At 52.0% G+C, this 20,446-nt stretch overlaps 1 protein-coding gene across 1 annotated transcript in view; it reads left to right on the top strand.

The window, feature by feature from the left end:
- The first annotated feature begins 2,116 nt into the window (after nucleotides 1-2,116).
- The window catches only part of LOC141073075 (uncharacterized), a 43,227-nt gene continuing 24,897 nt past the window's right edge, over nucleotides 2,117-20,446 (top strand). The window contains 6 exon segments of the mRNA XM_073560402.1: nucleotides 2,117-2,230; nucleotides 3,213-3,360; nucleotides 3,676-3,855; nucleotides 5,729-5,852; nucleotides 19,497-19,594; nucleotides 19,718-19,835. Of these exon segments, the coding sequence (XP_073416503.1) occupies nucleotides 3,283-3,360; nucleotides 3,676-3,855; nucleotides 5,729-5,852; nucleotides 19,497-19,594; nucleotides 19,718-19,835 (598 nt within the window). The 5' untranslated portion in view covers nucleotides 2,117-2,230; nucleotides 3,213-3,282.

The raw sequence follows: 20,446 nt of genomic DNA on the forward strand, positions 1-20,446 counted from the left end.
GTCTACACCGGAGCCGCCGGAATCTCCTCCATTCTCCTCCCGTCACCGCCGAGCCATCTACACCGGAGCCGCCGGAATCTCCTCCATTATCCTCCCGTCACCGCCGAGCCGTCTACACCGGAGCCGCCGGAATCTCCTCCATTATCCTCCCGTCACCGCCGAGCCGTCTACACCGGAGCCGCCGGAATCTCCTCCCTTCTCCTCCCATTACCGCCGAGCAGTCTACACCGAAGCCGCCGGAATCTCCTCCATTCTCCTCCCGTCACCGCCGAGCCGTCTACACCGGAGCCGCCGGAAACTCCTCCATTCTCCTCCCGTCACCGCCGAGCCGTCTACACCGAAGCCGCCGGAAACTCCTCCATTCTCCTCCCGTCACCGCCGAGCCGTCTACACCGGAGCCGCCGGAATCTCCTCCCTTCTCCTCCCATCACCGCCGAGCCGTCTACACCGAAGCCGCCGGAATCTCCTCCATTCTCCTCCCGTCACCGCCGAGCAGTCTACACCGGAGCCGCCGGAATCTCCTCCCTTCTCCTCCCATCACCGCCGAGCCGTCTACACCGAAGCCGCCGGAATCTCCTCCCTTCTCCTCCCGTCACCGCCGAGCCGTCTACACCGGAGCCGCCGGAATCTCCTCCCTTCTCCTCCCATCACCGCCGAGCCGTCTACACCGGAGCCGCCGGAATCTCCTCCATTCTCCTCCCGTCACCGCCGAGCAGTCTACACCGAAGCCGCCGGAATCTCCTCCATTCTCCTCCCGTCACCGCCGAGCCGTCTACACCGGAGCCGCCGGAATCTCCTCCATTCTCCCTTCACCGCCGAGCCACCTACACCGGAGCAGCCGGAATCTCCTCCATTCTCCTCCCGTCACCACCGAGCAGTCTACACCGGAGCCGCCGGAATCTCCTCCATTCTCCTCCCGTCACCGCCGAGCCATCTACACCGGAGCCGCCGGAATCTCCTCCATTATCCTCCCGTCACCGCCGAGCCGTCTACACCGGAGCCGCCGGAATCTCCTCCATTATCCTCCCGTCACCGCCGAGCCGTCTACACCGGAGCCGCCGGAATCTCCTCCCTTCTCCTCCCATTACCGCCGAGCAGTCTACACCGAAGCCGCCGGAATCTCCTCCATTCTCCTCCCGTCACCGCCGAGCCGTCTACACCGGAGCCGCCGGAAACTCCTCCATTCTCCTCCCGTCACCGCCGAGCCGTCTACACCGGAGCCGCCGGAAACTCCTCCATTCTCCTCCCGTCACCGCCGAGCCGTCTACACCGGAGCCGCCGGAAACTCCTCCATTCTCCTCCCGTCACCGCCGAGCCGTCTACACCGGAGCCGCCGGAATCTCCTCCATTCTCCTCCCGTCACCGCCGAGCCGTCTACACCGGAGCCCCCGGAATCTCCTCCCTTCTCCTCCCGTCACCGCCGAGCCGTCTACACCGGAGCCGCCGGAATCTCCTCCATTCTCCTCCCATCACCGCCGAGCCGTCTACACCGGAGCCGCCGGAATCTCCTCCATTCTCCGCCCGTCACCGCCGAGCCGTCTACACCGGAGCCGCCGGAATCTCCTCCATTCTCCTCCACAGAACAAGATGGAAATGTCTGCTGCACTGCGAGGAGGGGGAGGAACTAACATGACGTCTCCACAGGTCCATCACCACTTGTCTCCTGAGCCCCGCCCCTGATCACATGACGGTGACGTCACCACAGGTCCTTCACCCCTTCTCTTCTGAGCCCCGCCCCTGATCACATGACGGTGACGTCACCACAGGTCCTTTCCCCTTCTCTCCTGAGCCCCGCCCCTGATCACATGACGGTGACGTCACCACAGGTCCTTCACCCCCTTCTCTCCTGAGCCCCGCCCCTGATCACATGACGGTGACGTCACCACAGGTCCTTCACCCCTTCTCTCCTGAGCCCCGCCCCTGATCACATGACGGTGACGTCACCACAGGTCCTTTCCCCTTCTCTCCTGAGCCCCGCCCCTGATCACATGACGGTGACGTCACCACAGGTCCTTCACCACTTCTCTCCTGAGCCCCGCCCCCTGGTCACATGACGGTGACGTCACCACAGGTCCTTCACCACAGCTCTCCTTAGCCCCGCCCCCTGGTTACATGACGGAGACGTCACCACAGGTCCTCCCGCGCTCAGTGCAGCCGCTCCGTCCCGGGTGTGCGCAGCTCGTGTTCTCTGGGGTCAGCCAGCAGCAGATTTCCGGTTCCCGCCATTCCGGTGAGATGACAGGAGGGTTTGTGGTGAATCTGTGAGAGGAGAGTGTGGGGGGAGATCAGAGCTGTTCCTGTGGAGGCTCCTGCTCCATGTGACTGCGGCTCCTCAGTGTTGGGGACGGGCAGCATTGTATGGGGGATGTGCAGCGTCTCCTCCTCACCTCACGGCCCCCGCTGGAGGTGGAGTTACCATGGTGACCGTCCCCCGCTGGAGGTGTAGTTACCACGGAGACCGTCCCCCGCTGGAGGTGTAGTTACCACGGAGACCGTCCCCCGCTGGCGGTGTAGTTACCACGGTGACCGTCCCCCGCTGGAGGTGTAGTTACCACGGTGACCGTTCCCCGCTGGAGGTGTAGTTACCACGGTGACCGTCCCCCGCTGGAGGTGTAGTTACCACGGAGACCGTCCCCCGCTGGAGGTGTAGTTACCACGGTGACCGTCCCCCGCTGGAGGTGTAGTTACCACGGTGACCGTTCCCCGCTGGAGGTGTAGTTACCACGGTGACCGTCCCCCGCTGGAGGTGTAGTTACCACGGTGACCGTCCCCCGCTGACGCTGTAGTTACCACGGTGACCGTCCCCCGCTGGCGGTGTAGTTACCACGGTGACCGTCCCCCCGCTGGCGGTGTAGTTACCACGGTGACCGTCCCCCGCTGGCGGTGTAGTTACCACGGTGACCGTCCCCCCGCTGGCGCTGTAGTTACCACGGTGACCGTCCCCCGCTGGAGGTGTAGTTACCACGGTGACCGTCCCCCGCTGGAAGTGTAGTTACCACGGTGACCGTCCCCCGCTGGAGGTGTAGTTACCACGGTGACCGTCCTCCTCCTACGAGGCTGATAATGAGCGGTCAGATGGGCGGAGGAGGCCACGGTGGAGTTTTGTGGCTTTTCCTCCAGATTCTTCCTGGTAAATGTTGATATTTGGGCAGAATTTAGTGATTGTCGTTCTCTCGTCCCCTGTGATTTCCATCTTCTCCTTCATCATGAAGCCGCCGGCAGGACGAGATCCCTCCAGCTGATCCAGTGCTCATCCCTCCTCCTCCTGAATGACCCCCGAGGATGGACGAGGACAGGGATGAGACCACCAGGAGATTATTCCACTGCGCCCTGGAGATCATCTCCCTGCTGAGCGGAGAGGTAACTCCTCTACATTTCTATCAGCTTTATTGTGTGATGTGACGAGTCCGACACCGGGAAGAGGAAATCCAGAATAGGAGAGAAGGATTCTTTGCTGTAAGAGCAGGGATTCTGTGGAGCTCTCTGCCCGGAGGAGTTTTCATGGGGATTCCCTATAAGAGCTGTAGAGGGGCCGGGATGTCTGTCTGGAGTGTAATAATATTCCCGGTTATGGCCCCAGATTACTGGAGACGGTTATTGATCCCGGGATTTCTACTGATTGTCAGATCTGGAGTCGGGAAGGAATTCTCCCTAAGTGTCTCTCTCCATACACAGGATTACACAATAGTGAGGAAGACACCGGGCGACTGTGTGACTCCCATCATCCATCTCCAGGAGTCAGGAGGGCGGAGCCCAGGCCCCATCACAGAGCCTCCCCCGCACTCCCCGATACATGAGAGGAACAAGAAGATCCTGGAGCTCAGCAACAAGATGATCGAGCTGCTGAGCGGAGAGGTGACTGCTGGGACATTATACAGCACTGGAGGATTCTGGGTGATGAGCGGAGAGGTGACTGCTGGGACATTATACAGGACGGCACTGAAGGATTCTGGGTGATGAGCGGAGAGGTGACTGCTGGGACATTATACAGGACGGCACTGGAGGATTCTGGTTGATGAGCGGAGAGGTGACTGCTGCGACATTATATAGGACGGCACTGGAGGATTCTGGGTGATGAGCGGAGAGGAGACTGCTGGGAAATTATTCAGGACGGCACTGGAGGATTCTGGGTGATGAGCGGAGAGGTGACTGCTGGGACATTATACAGGACGGCACTGGAGGATTCTGGGTGATGAGCGGAGAGGTGACTGCTGGGACATTATACAGGAGGGCACTGGAGGATTCTGGGTTATGAGCGGAGAGGTGACTGCTGGGACATTATACAGGACGGCACTGGAGGATTCTGGGTGATGAGCGGAGAGGTGACTGCTGGGACATTATACAGGAGGGCACTGGAGGATTCTGGGTGATGAGAGGAGAGGTGACTGCTGGGACATTATACAGGACGCAACTGGAGGATTCTGGGTGATGAGCAGAGAGGTGACTGCTGGGACATTATACAGGACGCAACTGGAGGATTCTGGGTGATGAGCGGAGAGGTGACTGCTGGGACATTATACAGGACGGCACTGGAGGATTCTGGGTGATGAGCGGAGAGGTGACTGCTGGGACATTATACAGGACGGCACTGGAGGATTCTGAGTGATGAGCGGAGAGGTGACTGCTGGGACATTATACAGGACGGCACTGGAGGATTCTGGGTGATGAGCGGAGAGGTGACTGCTGGGACATTATACAGGACGGCACTGGAGGATTCTGGGTGATGAGCGGAGAGGTGACTGCTGGGACATTATACAGGACGGTACTGGAGGATTCTGGGTGATGAGCGGAGAGGTGACTGCTGGGACATTATACAGGACGGCACTGGAGGATTCTGGGTGATGAGCGGAGAGGTGACTGCTGGGACATTATACAGGACGGCACTGGAGGATTCTGGGTGATGAGCGGAGAGGTGACTGCTGGGACATTATACAGGACGGCACTGGAGGATTCTGAGTGATGAGCGGAGAGGTGACTGCTGGGACATTATACAGGACGGCACTGGAGGATTCTGGGTGATGAGCGGAGAGGAGACTGCTGGGACATTATACAGGACGGCACTGGAGGATTCTGGGTGATTAGCGGAGAAGTGACTGCTGGGACATTATACAGGACTGCACTGGAGGATTCTGGGTGATGAGAGGAGAGGTGACTGCTGGGGCATTATACAGGACGGCACTGGAGGATTCTGGGTGATGAGCGGAGAGGTGACTGCTGGGACATTATACAGGACGGCACTGGAGGATTCTGAGTGATGAGCGGAGAGGTGACTGCTGGGACATTATACAGGACGGCACTGGAGGATTCTGGGTGATGAGCGGAGAGGTGACTGCTGGGACATTATACAGGACGGCACTGGAGGATTCTGGGTGATGAGCGGAGAGGTGACTGCTGGGACATTATACAGGAGGGCACTGGAGGCTTCAGGGTGATGAGCGGAGAGGTGACTGCTGGGACATTATACAGGACTGGAGGATTCTGGGTGATGAGCGGAGAGGTGACTTCTGGGACATTATACAGCACTGGAGGATTCTGGGTGATGAGCGGAGAGGTGACTGCTGGGACATTATGCAGGACGGCACTGGAGGATTCTGGGTGATGAGCGGGGAGGTGACTGCTGGGACATTATACAGCACTGGAGGATTCTGGGTGATGAGCGGAGAGGTGACTGCTGGGACATTATACAGCACTGGAGGATTCTGGGTGGTGACGGTGTCGTTGTTGTCAGGTTCCTATAAGGTGTCAGGACGTCGCTGTCTATCTCTCCATGGAGGAGTGGGAGTATCTAGAAGGACACCAGGATCGGTACCAGGCCGTGATGATGGAGGAGCTCCGGCCTCTTACTCCACGAGGTGAGCAGCGAGGCTCCTTGTTGGCTCCGGTGGATGTGATGACGTCTCTCCGGCGTCCTCCTATAATAGATGAGTTTTCTCCAGACTTGCTCTGGTTTTCTCTACATTTTCTCCGTCTGACAACAGCTTTCATTTCCCTGATTATTTTCTTCTGATCTGTGAGTCGCGGTTTCTCCGCTGTCGTCTCGTCTTCATCAGTCTTGAGTCTTCGTTCTCGGCGGCTTCTTTCTGAAACTTTCTCCTTCCTTAGAGCATCGGTCCATATATATATATTTTTTTTAATTAGTTTATTAAACAACGAACAGCTGTAGAGATTTTGTGAATGACCAATGCAATGTATCCCCGACCATCATAGTATCTGTAAAGGGAGAAACCTACAAGGTTCCATATTGAGTTATTGGTGCAGATCTCAGGGTCACCGGTCCTCACTCTCCTGCGAGGCCTATGGATAATCTAGGAGCAGGTACAGGAACCCGTTATTCATCTATACAAATGTTTGGCTGTGTATAACCCAGAATGACACATCACAACCAACATATCTAACATCATACAAAACTACTACTCCTACCCTGCTGCCAACCCTCCATAGCACTGATGATATTATAAGCCTATTAAGTATAAGTCAGTATATTCTTCACTGCAGCTATTATGCTGTTAGAGTGGTTAGTCTGGAGCCGGAAACTCCAGGAGTGGACCGTCTGGGTCGTGGCACCGAGGGGCCCCGGGCGAGCTGCCAGGTGGAACCGACCCCTATACAGTGACCGTTACGAGCAGACCCAGGGGTTCGAGTACCACGGTAGCCGGTATCGAGAGGGGCGGCTCAGGATGGACTGGAGTAGGAGTGTGGGACTGAAGTGTAGATGACAGGACAGAGCTGGAACCAGGAGGCAGGAATGGAGTAAGACTGTAGACTGGGACGAGGAGGGATGACATGAGTAGGAACACAGGAGAAAGGATTAGAGGAGGACGGAAGGACTGAAGCTGGATGGAATTGAAACACCGGAGGCAGGACTGGAGTAGGACGGAAGGACTGGAGCAGGATGGAACAGGAACACCGGAGGCAGGACTGGAGTAGGACGGCAGGATGGAACAGGAACACTGAAGGCAGGACTGGAGTAGGATGGAACAGGAACACCGGAGGCAGGACTGGAGTAGGATGGAACAGGAACACCGGATGCAGGACTGGAGTAGGACGGCAGGACTGGAGTAGGATGGAACAGGAACACTGGAGGCAGGACTTGAGTAGGACGGCAGGACTGGAGCAGGATGGAACAGGAACACTGGAGGCAGGACTGGAGTAGGATGGAACATTAACACCGGAGGCAGGACTGCAGTAGGACAGCAGGACTGGAGTAGGATGGAACAGGAACACTGGAGGCAGGACTGGAGTAGGATGGAACATTAACAACGGATTGTTATGAATGAGTCACCGGAGGAGGAGAAAACAAAAATGCAAGCTAAGTCCAGAAAACCGGAGAGGTTGGTAGCTATCAGATTGCAGACCCCTGATCCTATACACCACAACTAACAGTAGCCGTGGGGGGTTCCTACGGTGCCCTAGACCCCTCGTCACAGCCGGAGAACTACATAAGCCTAAAGAAGGAAAGGGGAAATCTAAACTGCCCCAGAGCAGACCCCAAAGCAATAGACAGCCCCCAACATGTATTGTCGGTCAAAAACAGATGAAAACACAAACACAGACAGAAAGACAGGCTGAGCAAACGATGGGCCCCAACTAACTAGATAGGACAGTACAGAAAAGATGCTGGCTGCAATCCGCAGAAAAACCCTACCAAAAACGTCCCAACCGTCTGATAGGAAAAAAAAGGCCCTGAAAATCACTATATCAGCACTCAGGTATATTCTGAAAACAGAGCAAAGAGATCAACTGATCAGAGACAAAAATGGAATTCAGCCCAGTCCCAACCAGGACTGGATGAATACAAACACTAAGGAAACCAGACAAAATCTCATGGAATAATAGCAGTGAAAAAACTTAGCTTTTAGTAGACAGGAACTAAGCTGGATGCAAGAGTTCAAGAGCAGAAAGGATCACCAGCAACCCTGCAGGGCGTCGGCTGCCTTATATCCACTCAGAAATTCCAGATGTCCAATCACACTCCGCCAGTTCAGATGACAGGTTCTTCCCATCCCAATCAATTTCACTACCTCTCTTCACCAGCAGAGGGAGTTCATCAGACATCAAAGGTGAAGGGGAGAATAAACTCACAACACCAGAGGCAGGACTGCAGTAGGACAGCAGGACTGGAGTAGGATGGAACAGGAACACCGGAGGCAGGACTGCAGTAGGACAGCAGGACTGGAGTAGGATGGAACAGGAACACTGGAGGCAGGACTGCGGAAGACAGCAAGGAACACGGGTAGCAGGACTGAGAGGCTGCTGCGGGGAGCAGACGAGAACGGAACTGCAGGAGCAGAGAGCACACGATGAAGCAAGGCCCAGTGTGCTAGGAAACACAACAATCAGGCACCTCCCTCAGGGGGAAGCAGCCTGATATGCTCCTGTCTGGTCTGCCATTGGTCAGGGAGGTGCTTCCGGGTCAGGGCATAGCCGGAGCACAAGAAGCAGGAGGGAGGCGCGGCCTATGGCGCATGCTCATTGCATGCAGGGACGCCGCCGTCCGCGCACTTGCCAGAGGCGACCTCCGTGGATGTCGGGCGGCGGTAGGCTGCGGTGTGGGAGCGATGGCCGGGTGAGTACACAGAGACGGCATAACACATGCTAATAACAGACCACTATCTACGCGCTGTTATAGGAAGGTGACATGGATTCCATACATCCCAAATGTTATTACACTTGCCCAAGCAACCCCTACTCTGGCACAGGGTCCGCTCGTAAGGTATAATTGAATTTACTCGTTCAATCCAAGCTCTGAGAGAAGGATGTTGATCGGCCAATAGTTTCTTGGCTAAAAGAAAGTGTCTCCCGCAGGATAATTCTGACGTGGTGTCCCCATATCTCTTCCTCCAGCACACCAAATAGACACCAATGGGGTGAGAGGAACAGGAGTACCTATGAGGGGAGGATAACAACGAGGTCACCTCGCTCCAAAATGGTAGAATAGTTGGGCGTCCTCACACCATATGTATAAAATCCACATCCATTGTATGACATCTTAAACATTCTGAGGAATGGGACCACCCCATCCTAAATAGCCGTAGTGGCGTCAGATATGACTGGTGCACTATATACATTGGAGGCATTTTATTATTGGCTGATGGAGACTCCCCGGTTGGAGAACCAAGGATCTCCTCCCAATCTTCATTCTGGATATCTGGAACTATAGACCTCCACCTCTCCCTTACTGACGATAAAGCAGAGTCAGAGCCCGCGGACAACATATAAGTATATAAGGTAGAAATAAGACCCTGGGGGCCTAGTGATTCGAGAATCCCTATCAAAGGACAGGACGATATTGCTTGGGTCACATTTCTGTTATATAAGTGTTAGGAGTCGGATTTCTGCGTCTGCTCTGCAGGGATCCAGACCCTCACATTCTGCGGTCTCCTGCTGTTTATCTACTGCAGAGGAGATTGCCTTGCAGCAAATCTCTCCTGAGGTGAAGTCCTTCTGTCCTACTGAGCATGCTCATGGGACGATCTCCCATTGGAGATCGGGAGTCATGTGCTCAGGTCCTGCTCCAGATCTCATTGGTCTATCTCAGAGACCTGGAAGCTTGCCGAAGGTCCCGGCTGCTATAAAAGGCGCACATGGCCGTTCCGCCATGCGCTAGTATAGACTATACTTGCTATGTATGAATGGTGACGGATGTATGATTCTGGTGCCTGACTCATGAAACCCCTTCCCTCTGATATTACATATGTGGATAGGGAATTAGTTCAGTAGTCAGCGCCAGTCTGTGGCAAGCCTTAGGCCACTGTGCACATCGCACCTCTGCGCTAGCATCCAACATTGCGCCTGCTTTGTAGCTGTGTCGTCCAGCGGCCGTGTCCTATGCCGCGCTGCAGTTGCAGCCCTTCTTGGCGCTCGCAGTAGTGACGCCGCACACACGGTAGGTCTAGACGGATGCAGCCTCTCTGTCTTAGGTCCTGCTCCTGTGACCAGATACCGTGTGTGCATTTACCTGAGGCCTGTGTCACTAACAGGCTCAGCGTTTTTGTATGTTTTTGTTGCGGCGCCTCTGTGTGTGAACAGAGCCCGCTCTGTGCACTTCGGGTGAAATTGAACCCGTGCGCATTATACCGCCATAGTGCTCCTCTGTCATTACCTAGGAGCGGTGTAACACCTACTGCACGGTGGACCCCAAGCGGCGAACACACTTTATTATTTATTTTCATTTAGTGCGTTCCGCCGTTCCTAACATTATACTAGCGCCAGGGTCTGGCTAGTGATGGCAGAACAGCAGCAACTCTTACAGTGTATTCGGCAGCTTGAGGGCCGATTGGCCACTCTTGAGAGGGCTCTCTCAGCTGCGCAATCCACCGAAGCTGCTGTACAGGCAAGCAGAGACGCGGTTTCACGTATGTCCACGTCCTCCCTCGCTCCGACAGTTACCTGCCTCCCGTTGCCCGATAAATTTTCTGGCGATTGCGACTCCTGTAGGGGTTTCGTCAGCCAGTGCTCTATTCAGCTGGAGCTACTGGCTGCGCGATTCCCTACGGAGCGGGCCAAGGTGGGGTTTATTGTTTCCCTTCTGTCGGGCAAGGCGCTGGAGTGGGCTACTCCACTATGGGAACGTGGTGACCCAGAGGTTCGGATTGCTGTTCAGTTTTTAACAGCTATTAAGCAGGTCTTCCTCGGTCCACGGGTCACGCATGACACCTCTCTTCAGCTTCTTGCTTTGTCTCAGGGATCCCTCTCGGTTAGTCAGTATGCCGTCCGTTTTCGGACACTGGCTTCCGAGCTGGAGTGGTGCGACAAAGCCCTCATCCCTCTGTTATGGAGAGGTTTGGCGGAGCATGTTAAAGATGCTCTCTCTACCAGAGAGGTTCCTGCAAGTTTGGAAGAGCTGATTGCCATTTCCACCCGTATTGACCTCCGTTTTTCGGAGCGCGGTATGGAGCGTGCTCAATCCAAGCGGAAGGTTACCTTAGCTCCCAACTTGTTTGAGCCTCTGGAACCACCGGAGCCAGAGGTTCCACTCCCAGAGCCCATGGAGGTGTCTCGCACCATTCTCGAGGCGCGTCCGGCACAAAACTCCAGTTGCGGTTACTATTGTCAACACGCTGTGTCTCAGGACAACAGTGCCCCGCAATGGCCAAATTCTGTGCCGCCGGGCAAGACCTTTGTTCTTCCCCGCCTTCAGCCGAGGGTTCTCGCATGGGCACACGCGTCCAGGAGGGGTGATCACTGTGGCTATATGCAGACCACAAAACTCCTGGCAGGGTCTTACTTGTGGCCGCACAGGGCTCGGGATGTTAAAAAATATATTCGGGCCTGTGCCTTTTGTGCTTGGAATAGCCTCCTTGAGCGAAGGGTGGAGACGCCTGCCGACACACGGTGGCGTTCCACTTTAACTTCCGCTCCCGTTGTCTCCCACGGGTCCCTTCTCAAACCTGGCGTTCTTGCCGCCCCTGATGCCTTCCACTTGTCCCGGGTCTCTCTGTCACCTACCAGGACATCAGACTTGCCTTCGGTCGAGTCTGAGGCCTATAGCTCTGATGGGCACAAGTTGGTGGATTGGAAGGCTCAGGGAGGAGGGGGCCCTAGGAGGGGGGGTAATGTTAGGCGTCAGATTCCTGCGTTGGCTCTGCAGGAATCCAGAGCCTCACATTCTGCAGTCTCCTGCTGTTTATCTACTGCAGAGGAGATTGCCTTGCAGCAAATCTCTCCTGAGGCTAAGTCCTTCTGTCCTCCTACTGAACATGCTCATGGGACAATCTCCCATTGGAGATCAGGAGTCATGTGCTCAGGTCCTGCTCCAGATCTCATTGGTCCATCTCAGAGATCTGGAAGCTTGCGGAAGGTCCCGGCTGCTATAAAAGGCGCACATGGCCGTTCCGCCATGCGCTAGTATAGACTATACTTGCTATGTGTGAATGGTGACGGATGTATGATTCTGGTGACTGACTTATTTTGAAACCCCTTCCCTCTGATATTACGCTTGTGGATAGAGAATTAGTTCAGTAGTCAGCGCCAGTCAGTGGCAAGCCTTAGGCCACTGTGCACACCGCACCTCTGCGCTAGCGTCGGACATTGCGCCTGCTTTGTAGCTGTGTCGTCCAGCGGCAGTGTCCTACGCCGTGCTGTAGTTGCAGCCCTTCTTGGCGCTCGCAGTAGTGACGCCGCACACACGGTAGGTATAGACGGACGCAGCTCCTCTGTCTTAGGTCCTGCTCGTGTGACCTTATACCGTGTGTGCATTTACCTGAGGCCTGTGACACAGGCTCAGCGTTTTTGTATGTTTTTGTTGAGGCGCCTCTGTGTGTGAACAGAGCCCGCTCTGCGCACTTCGGGTGAAGTTTAACCCGTGCGCATTATATCGCCATATTGCTCCTCTGTCATTACCTAGCAGCGGTGTAACACCTACTGCATGGTGGACCTCGAGCGGTGAACGCACTTTAATATTTATTTTTATTTAGTGCGTTCCGCCGTTCCTAACAGTAAGTGTGATTGAATTGCTGATCTAAGCTGTAGGTATCGAAAAAATTGGGACCTCGGGACACCGTGTTTAATTTGCATTTGCTCAAAGGACATTAGGACATTGTGATCATATAAATCATTAATCGAGGAAACATTATATGAGATCGAGAACTGAGTGGACGAGTGGTTTAATAGCATCAGGAAATAGGAATTATTCCATAATGGCATTTCAGCTATAACATCAACAAAGCGAACCACTCGTGTAAGTTGTCTCCAGACTGACCTTGCAAACCGGAGTAAGGGTAATAATCCAGAGATGTTATGTTTGTCTACTTCTAAAAAACCCAACAAGCAATCAGTCCCTGCAGCATGAGCCAGATGGCTCTCCGAGTTAGGCAAACAGTTATTAGGCATCCATCTACTCAGGGCTCTGACTCGCCCCGCCAAGTAATATACAAAGAAATCCGGCAATGCCGCCCCGCCCAACTGTTTAGACCTATGTAAGGTAGACAGTTTGAGTTTAAGTCTAGTCTTCCCCCATATAAAGGATGAGATGAATGAATTTAGGCCTGAGAAAAAAGATTTAGGGATCAGTACTGCACTATGTTGGAGGGAGTAACTGAGTTTGGGGAGTAGGATCCTTTTAAAGGGAATCTGTCACCTACTTTTGGCGGGCTATTTAAATGAGGTCTGTCCGGTCCGATGGGCGGTGTTTCCGATCGTTGCCGCCTCCCCATCCTTGGCCGCCGTCCATAGTTTTTTCATGAATAGGAGTAGGTGTCCGCCATCTTTCGCGCGTGCGCGAAGCATTCTTGGCTTGCGCACGCACAGTATGCTTTGCCCAACTGCGGAATGGTGTGGAATGCATGTATGGACCATTGTACCCATGGTTTCTGCACGTAACGAGCCGAATCTCTGGTCAAGTGTGTTTCAACCAGGGCCACAATGTGAGGATGATGACGTTTAATCTGGGGAAAAACCTTAATTCTCTTTTGGGGAGACTCAAGAACTCTCACATTCCAACTCATGCATATTAATTCAGACCCCATGGTCCCCTGTCCTAATATGGTATACAGTGTCACGCAGATTGAACCTTACAGGCAGCAAAATTAGTATCACAGCGGCAGTATCTATATAAACATCAACTAGCAATACTAAAACAAGAAAAATCAAAATAAAGTTCAAAGAAGAGCACAGTCCCAAGCTCCTGTCATATTCCCAAAAAAGAGGGTACCCTCACTGAACACTGTCCGGTATCGGTGGTGCATTGGACGTTGGCAGAAAGAGCCCCTTTTTCCCCCTATGTACCCATATAGGAGACAGCAGCAGTTAAATCAGGGTGACGTTCCAGTTGCTCACGCTTGGGACCGCAACCATTCCACGGCCTCCGCCAGGGTTGTGCAGAATATGGAAGATCTTTTGTAAACAATACGGAGTCGAGCTGGGTAAATCATTGAGTATAAGATGTTTCTTTCTCTGAGTTGCTTCTTGATCTCCATAAATTGAGCCCGCTGCTTCTGTAGCTCCATAGAAAAATCTGGAAAGATTGATATTGTGGCATTATTGAATTTAATGGGGCTTTTTTGCCTTGTCATGCGGAGAGCGTTTCTGTCTCTGCAGTTTAGGAGACTTGCCAAAAAAGGACGTGGCGGACTGCCTGGGGGGAGAGATTTTGTTGGGACCCTATGGATCCTTTCTACAGAAAAGGTTGAAGAGAACTCATCTCCCAGAGTGTCTTTAAGCCAATTTTCCAAAAATTGCTCCGGTCGTTGACTTTCAGTGCGTTCTGGTAATCCAATGATTCGGATATTATTCCGGCGAGACTTGTTTTCCCGGTCGTCCACCTTCTGCCTCCAGGCAATTATGGAGCCAGCTACTTTTGTCAGTTTACTTTCCAAGGGTGTTAGGGTATCTTCCAGGTTGGAGACTCGTTTCAAGTTCCGTAATTCGCCCTGTCATGTCTTGCCTAACCTGCCGAAGACGCCCCACTTCCGAGTGTACCTCCTCTATTTTCTCAGTCAGGGATGTTCTAATTAGAGATATGGCCTGCATTAATTGTTCAGACTCCTGCCTTAGAGTCAAGTCTTCTTGATCCCCTCCCTCTCCGCCGTCAGAATTGCAATTTTTACATTGGTCCGCAGCTTGCTAACATTTGATGGAGTATGTAATGTACTGTAGATATGTTTCTGGAACATTCTAGAAAATCCCTCTGTCATGTAGCTGCAACCCCCCCATCTCTTCCCCCACAACACACACAACAGCGTCTTCCTGCGTGCAGCTCTGTGAAACCTGAAGCCTCAGTGTAGAATTCTTCTCCTCCCCCCTCCCTGCACAGCAATAGGAAGTCCTTTGTTCTCTGGGACATGTGTCTGAAATAAAACTGTGAGAGATATTAAAATAGGCTAGCATGGGCTCTGATCGATCGCAACAGAAAAACGAAACGAACATTTCTGTGATCTGCGCGGACCCGGCTTCCCTACAGTGGCTCTTGCAAAATCCTAATCTCTCCATAAACTGAGATATGGATTGCTCCCAAATGGAGGGTCTTAATTATGGCATGCTTGGTGTTTTTGGATTCTATTCGGTATATCACAAACAATGATGCCCTATGTGTGTTCGTACGGGCCTTTCTTGTTTAGATATAGTTATTCTAAGTTTTGTAGCCAAATCATAACTTGGAGAGAGGGAGGTTGGACCTCTCCAGACCGCCCATTTCGTGAGGTCACAGACCCTAGGCTATAAGGTACTCTCTTCCATATCCCAGTCAGTTAAGCTGGAGTTCTGATGCTGAGCAGACCTACCCCATGTCTTGGGATGTTTGGCTGCTGCCCATCCCCCGAGCCGCATGGTCTGCCTAATACCAGCTACGCACATGTGAGTGTTACTTTCTGTTCTTTCGTCCACTTTGTTTTATATTTGTACATATGTAATGTCTCAACTTTATAGCAACTTTTATCTATGTAATCACTGCCCGCATTCTTTTGGGAATAAATGATAAAATCTATTAGCTCTGTCTCCATGCTCTAAGAAACGAACTATGCGCCTTTTTTTTATAATCGCTACTAATTTCAGGGGTTTGCCGCGGACCCTCTTAATTAACTCTTTGATTAAGTAAAGCGTGGCTGGTGGCAGCGTGGTGTTTGTGGCTGGCGAGGCTAGCTGGCAGTACAGAAGGGTCTTATATTGCTGAATGAGTGGTTGAGGCCACAGCATTGATAATTCCCTTACTGCAGTAGTCTAATTGCCCGTGCACAACAAGCAGCCCGTCCGGCGACTAATTATCCTAGGTGCAGTTCCCTGACTGACCTGAGGGTAAGGGGGGCGCCGGAGAGCAGCGAGTTCCAAAGTGGAACTGAGAAAGTGGGGTATACATAAATCCCCGCAGTTCTTGGAAGGTTGTTAGCGGTTGAGGGGCAACCAAAATACCCCCCTGCGATAAATTGTTAGAGTAAGATTAGCTTGCTGTGTTTTTGCCACATGGTGCCAGTGGTGGGATAACTAAGATAAGCCCCCACTGTGCCTGTGGTAGCCGTGTGCCGGCAGTGCGTCACGTCCCTCCGTCCGCTGACAAACCCGTGTCCGTGGTGGGATCGTAACGTTTTGGTGGCACTGGCCGCGCCGTTCGTCACAATTTGGTGGCAACGGCGTGCCTCCTGCTTGCGTTCCTCACAGAGTATTTCTGCGGGATCTGGAATTATCAGAGTGGTCGGGCCTTGCAAATTCTTTTAATGTTTCAATCGCCCCTGAACTCTTCGGCAGGCTCATGGTTAAGATTTATGTGGTATAGCAAGTTGGTGAAGTAAATTGTTCCTTTCCTTTGCCCCTAATATACAGCAGCTCTTGTAGTGCATGAGCTTAATATGCCTGAATTCACTATTGTGAGACAGAACAACCAAACGTATATGGTCAGTTGTGAAACTCTTTTCCAGCTATAATATAATAATATGCTGCTCTGTCAGCAAGTCCCTGCGTTATCCACCCTTCCAGCCCCAGGGAATTGGGGAACTGAAAGTGAAAGTACAGAGATACCAGCACAGTCTGTAATGTCGTTTTATCAGCAGGGTATAATATCTGTTATGTATGGGTCACCGAGGAGAAAAAAGCAAAACAAGCTAAGTCACAGAAAACCAGAGAGGTTGGTAACTATGCAGATTGCAGATCCCTGATCCTACCACACAACTAGCAGCAGCCGTGGAGCGTACCTACGATGTTCCTAGACGCTTCATCACAGCCGGTGGACTAAATAAGCCTGAAGCATGAAAAGGGGAAAACTAACTGCCCTAGAGCAGACCCCAAAGGAATAGATAGCCCCCACACATGTATTGACGGTGAAACAAGATGAAGGCACAAACACGCAGGAAAATAGGCTGAGCAAACGATGGGGCCCAAACTAACTAGAAAGGAAAGGAAAGACACTGTCTGCAACCTGCAAAAAACCCTACAAAAATAATGTCCAACACTTCTGATAGCAAAATTAACCCTGAAGTCACTAGACTTCTCTCACTATATCAGCACTCTGAAATATTCTGAGACAGAGTAAAAAGAGTCCAAACTAGTAAGGGACAAAAAGCAAATTGGCAAAATACTGATAAATAAGAGTGGAAATTCAGCACAGCCCCCAGCCGGGGCTGGCTGACCACACAAAAAACTGAATAGACCAACAAAATCAAGTGTGAACATTAGCAGAAAAACATAGCTTTAGATGACTGGAACAGAGCTGAAAACCAAGAGCTGACAAGCCAGAAGGAATCACCAGCAACTAAATAGGGCGTCGGCTGTCTTAAATCCAATCTGAGACTCCTGAGGTCCAATCATCATCCTCATTCTCAGGTGGCAGATCTCCACCGATCAAATCAGCCTCACTACCTCCTATTACCACCAGAGGGAGTCTGGAAGGAGAACTCACAACTGGTGAACCAGAGAATGAACTCACAACAGAGATCGTATTATAAAGGTCCTACAACAGACTCCAGCGTGCGATGCAATGAAGTGTGCTGTCAGCAAACTGCCGCGGAGACCGCAGCTCCAGTCCCAAGCAACTGAGAGGTGATGAGAGTGGTGAATGAAATCAAGATGGCGGGCGCCAGCGAGCAGTGTATAACTTCAATGAGGGAGCACGGGGCTCTTTTCTCAGAGCTCACACCATGCGCACCCTCCTATGTACCTTTATGAGTCTTGCACTCCGTCCAACCTGCCGCACCTGAGGTGAAGTCTTCCAGGCTGCGTCTCAGTTTCAGAGCACACAGTAGAAAATGGCTGCCGCCTCCTTGCAGGCTCTACTTTCCGTCCGGGTCTCCCGGGATCTGCTCTGACCGGAGACACACTCCGCACCTCCTTGGAAGCCAGAGGTTCCTCGGAGCCCAGGGGTTCCACAGTATTATCAAGGTGGGTCTTTCAGGTGATATAAAGGCAGGATTTGAGGCAGGATTGTAGGAGCTCTGCCTAAGCACGTCCTCTCAGCTCCTCTGCATCGCCACACCCCCCATGGGTCCACATTTTCTCTGCAGATGTCTCGTCCTTCTGTCCGTTCTCTCCTGTGAGTTCTTTCGGTCCCTAAGTCTGTTGTGGATTATTACTCAGCAGAGTCGGGGTTACTTTACTGATGATTTTCCCCCTAATCCGCTGTCGCTCGTCCGTCCCTCAGAATCGGTGCAGGCTCAATGTCGTCTTCAGTCGTGGTCGGCGTCCGGCTCCTCCCTCTTGGCTGAAACTTGTGTCACCTTCCTTGGACTCCTCCTTCATTCTCTCTTCTTTGTGACAAATCACTTTCTCTGTTCTGTGCACAAAGTCCTGGATAAATATCGGCACCGGACCGTCCCTCAGACCTCGGGACACGAGTCGCCGTCCTGACATAAAGATGGAACGTGGTGGAGCCGATCACCCGTCAGTCTGACATGGAGGCTTTCCCGTAGTTCTCCGGCCCTGCGTCTATTCACCACTCGCTCTGCAGGTGTAGAAGTACAGAACTTTCTGTACTGGAGGAGGCTGGATCACCGCACACTGCTCTCTATAGGGGGTAATGTTGCCCCTTGAGGAGAGCGACAATTCTGAGTACAGAGCGTTATGGGCCATGCAATGCCCCATGGGACATAAGATATGCCAATTTCCTCTTCCCAGATGCAGGGAACAGGGTATAGTGTCACATATAGGAGTCAGCAATCCTTGGTGTCAATATCAACGTTTCAACCCCGTCCTGATGGGGCTAATTTTAATTTTTGCATTTTGCCCCCCTTCTCCCATAAGCCATCACATCTTTATTTTCCACCCACAGATACTTGAGGTCTTGTGTTTTCTTTTGCTGGATGAATTGTGCATTTTACTTTATACTGTATAAATAAAGGACGGTACCGCGCTAAAAGGGAAATAAATCGGATAGTGATACGTTTGATAAAATTCAGCTATTTGATTCTGGTGCAGGAATTGATCAATAATTGCAAAACATAAAGATTCATTCCAGGGACCAATGCCAGATAGCATGTTGTGCTAATCAGGGCTAATTCCTGCTAAGGAAAAAGGAAAAAATAGGGCACAACCTGCAGTGACCTATGAAGCCAAGTGTGAATTAGTATGCAGTGCACATGAAAGGCAGTACTGCTGAGAGAAACCAAAGATATGTAGGGCAAAACAAACTACTAGTAAGATAGGTGTGAAGTTCCTTACCCAGCTAGCGTCTGTGTGAAGGGTTAAACCGCCATGGTTAACATGGAGGAAAGAAGGTTCCAGCTCTCCGGTATACAGGAGGAGTGTGCAATGAGCCATGCAGAGCCAGAGACGCCCCAGCCGGTGGCGTTCCGGGTGCTCGGCAGGAGTATGGCCGACACTGTATATATTTATATCTGGTCACAAATAGTGGGAGTATTTTATACCTTATTTATTTAGATATTGGTTTTATGGGGTTAATCATTTTCAACCATATTTATTATTCAGCCCTTATTGCTCTTTATCCCTTAAGTTTTTATATTTGATAAAGGGACAGTGGTCAGAATTGTAAAAATTGGCCTGGTCAGGAAGGTGAAAACAGGCTTCGGGGTGAAGGGGTTAACATGCCGCTGTATTCCATCACTGCGTGTTTCCTACAGATGAACTCGTGGAAAGAAATCCACCAGAGAGATGTCCCCGTCCTCTGTATTCCCAGGACTGTCCAGAGGAGAATCACAACATCGCGGAGGATCATCAGGTAGACTGCGCTGAGCCCTGTACCGGATCTGTATATGGGGGGGACATTTCTGATCGAGGTCATAGGTGTCACAGATTTTGGTAGTTTCTTGTATTGTGCTGATTGTCACATCTGATATATCAGGAGGAAGATCCGACTAAGAATAACGTGAAGGATGAGACAGAAGAAGAAGCGATGACGAGGGGGGATCAGCCGTGTGTGAGTGCCGGGAAGGAGGAGATTCTGGTAGATGTTTCCACAGGTATGTCATAATGTCTAGTCTGTAATAATGATTGGTGTCGGATGATGATGACCGGTGTGTGATATCGTGTGAAGTCTCCAGTGCAGTGAAGCTTTATTCACTGCTCACTACAGAAGTGTCCGGTGATGGCGCGACTGCTCCTGTACAGAGTCTGGCGGTGCACCGATGAATAACGGGGCCGCCTTCGCACCTCTTATTAATGATTTAGGAAGCAAAATGCAGCTATAGTGTTTAAATTACAGTAACACTATTAATACCCTCAGGGAAACTCACTCCCTGTCATGCCCCTGCATAGCTCTCGTCCTTACAAGGACAGTACCCGAATATGATCTGCTACTGATACCCCACCATATGTATATGAATAGTTTTCTTCCATACGCGTTTCTTCCCTGGTAGAAGTGATTCATCAGGGGAACATAACCCTATGTGTTATGAATGGGTCACCGAGGAGGAAAAAACCTAAACTTGCTAAGCCCAGAAAAACCAGAGAGGTTGGTAACTATGCAGATTGCAGATCCCTGATCCTACCACACAACTAGCAGCAGCCGTGGAGCATGCCTACGATGAACCTAGACGCCTCGCCACGGCCGGAGGACTAAGTAAGCCTAAAG

Source organism: Dendrobates tinctorius, unplaced genomic scaffold, assembly GCF_039654945.1.
Source record: "Dendrobates tinctorius isolate UK_male_01 unplaced genomic scaffold, ASM3965494v1 ptg000296l, whole genome shotgun sequence".
In the NCBI taxonomy this organism is placed as follows: domain Eukaryota; kingdom Metazoa; phylum Chordata; class Amphibia; order Anura; family Dendrobatidae; genus Dendrobates; species Dendrobates tinctorius.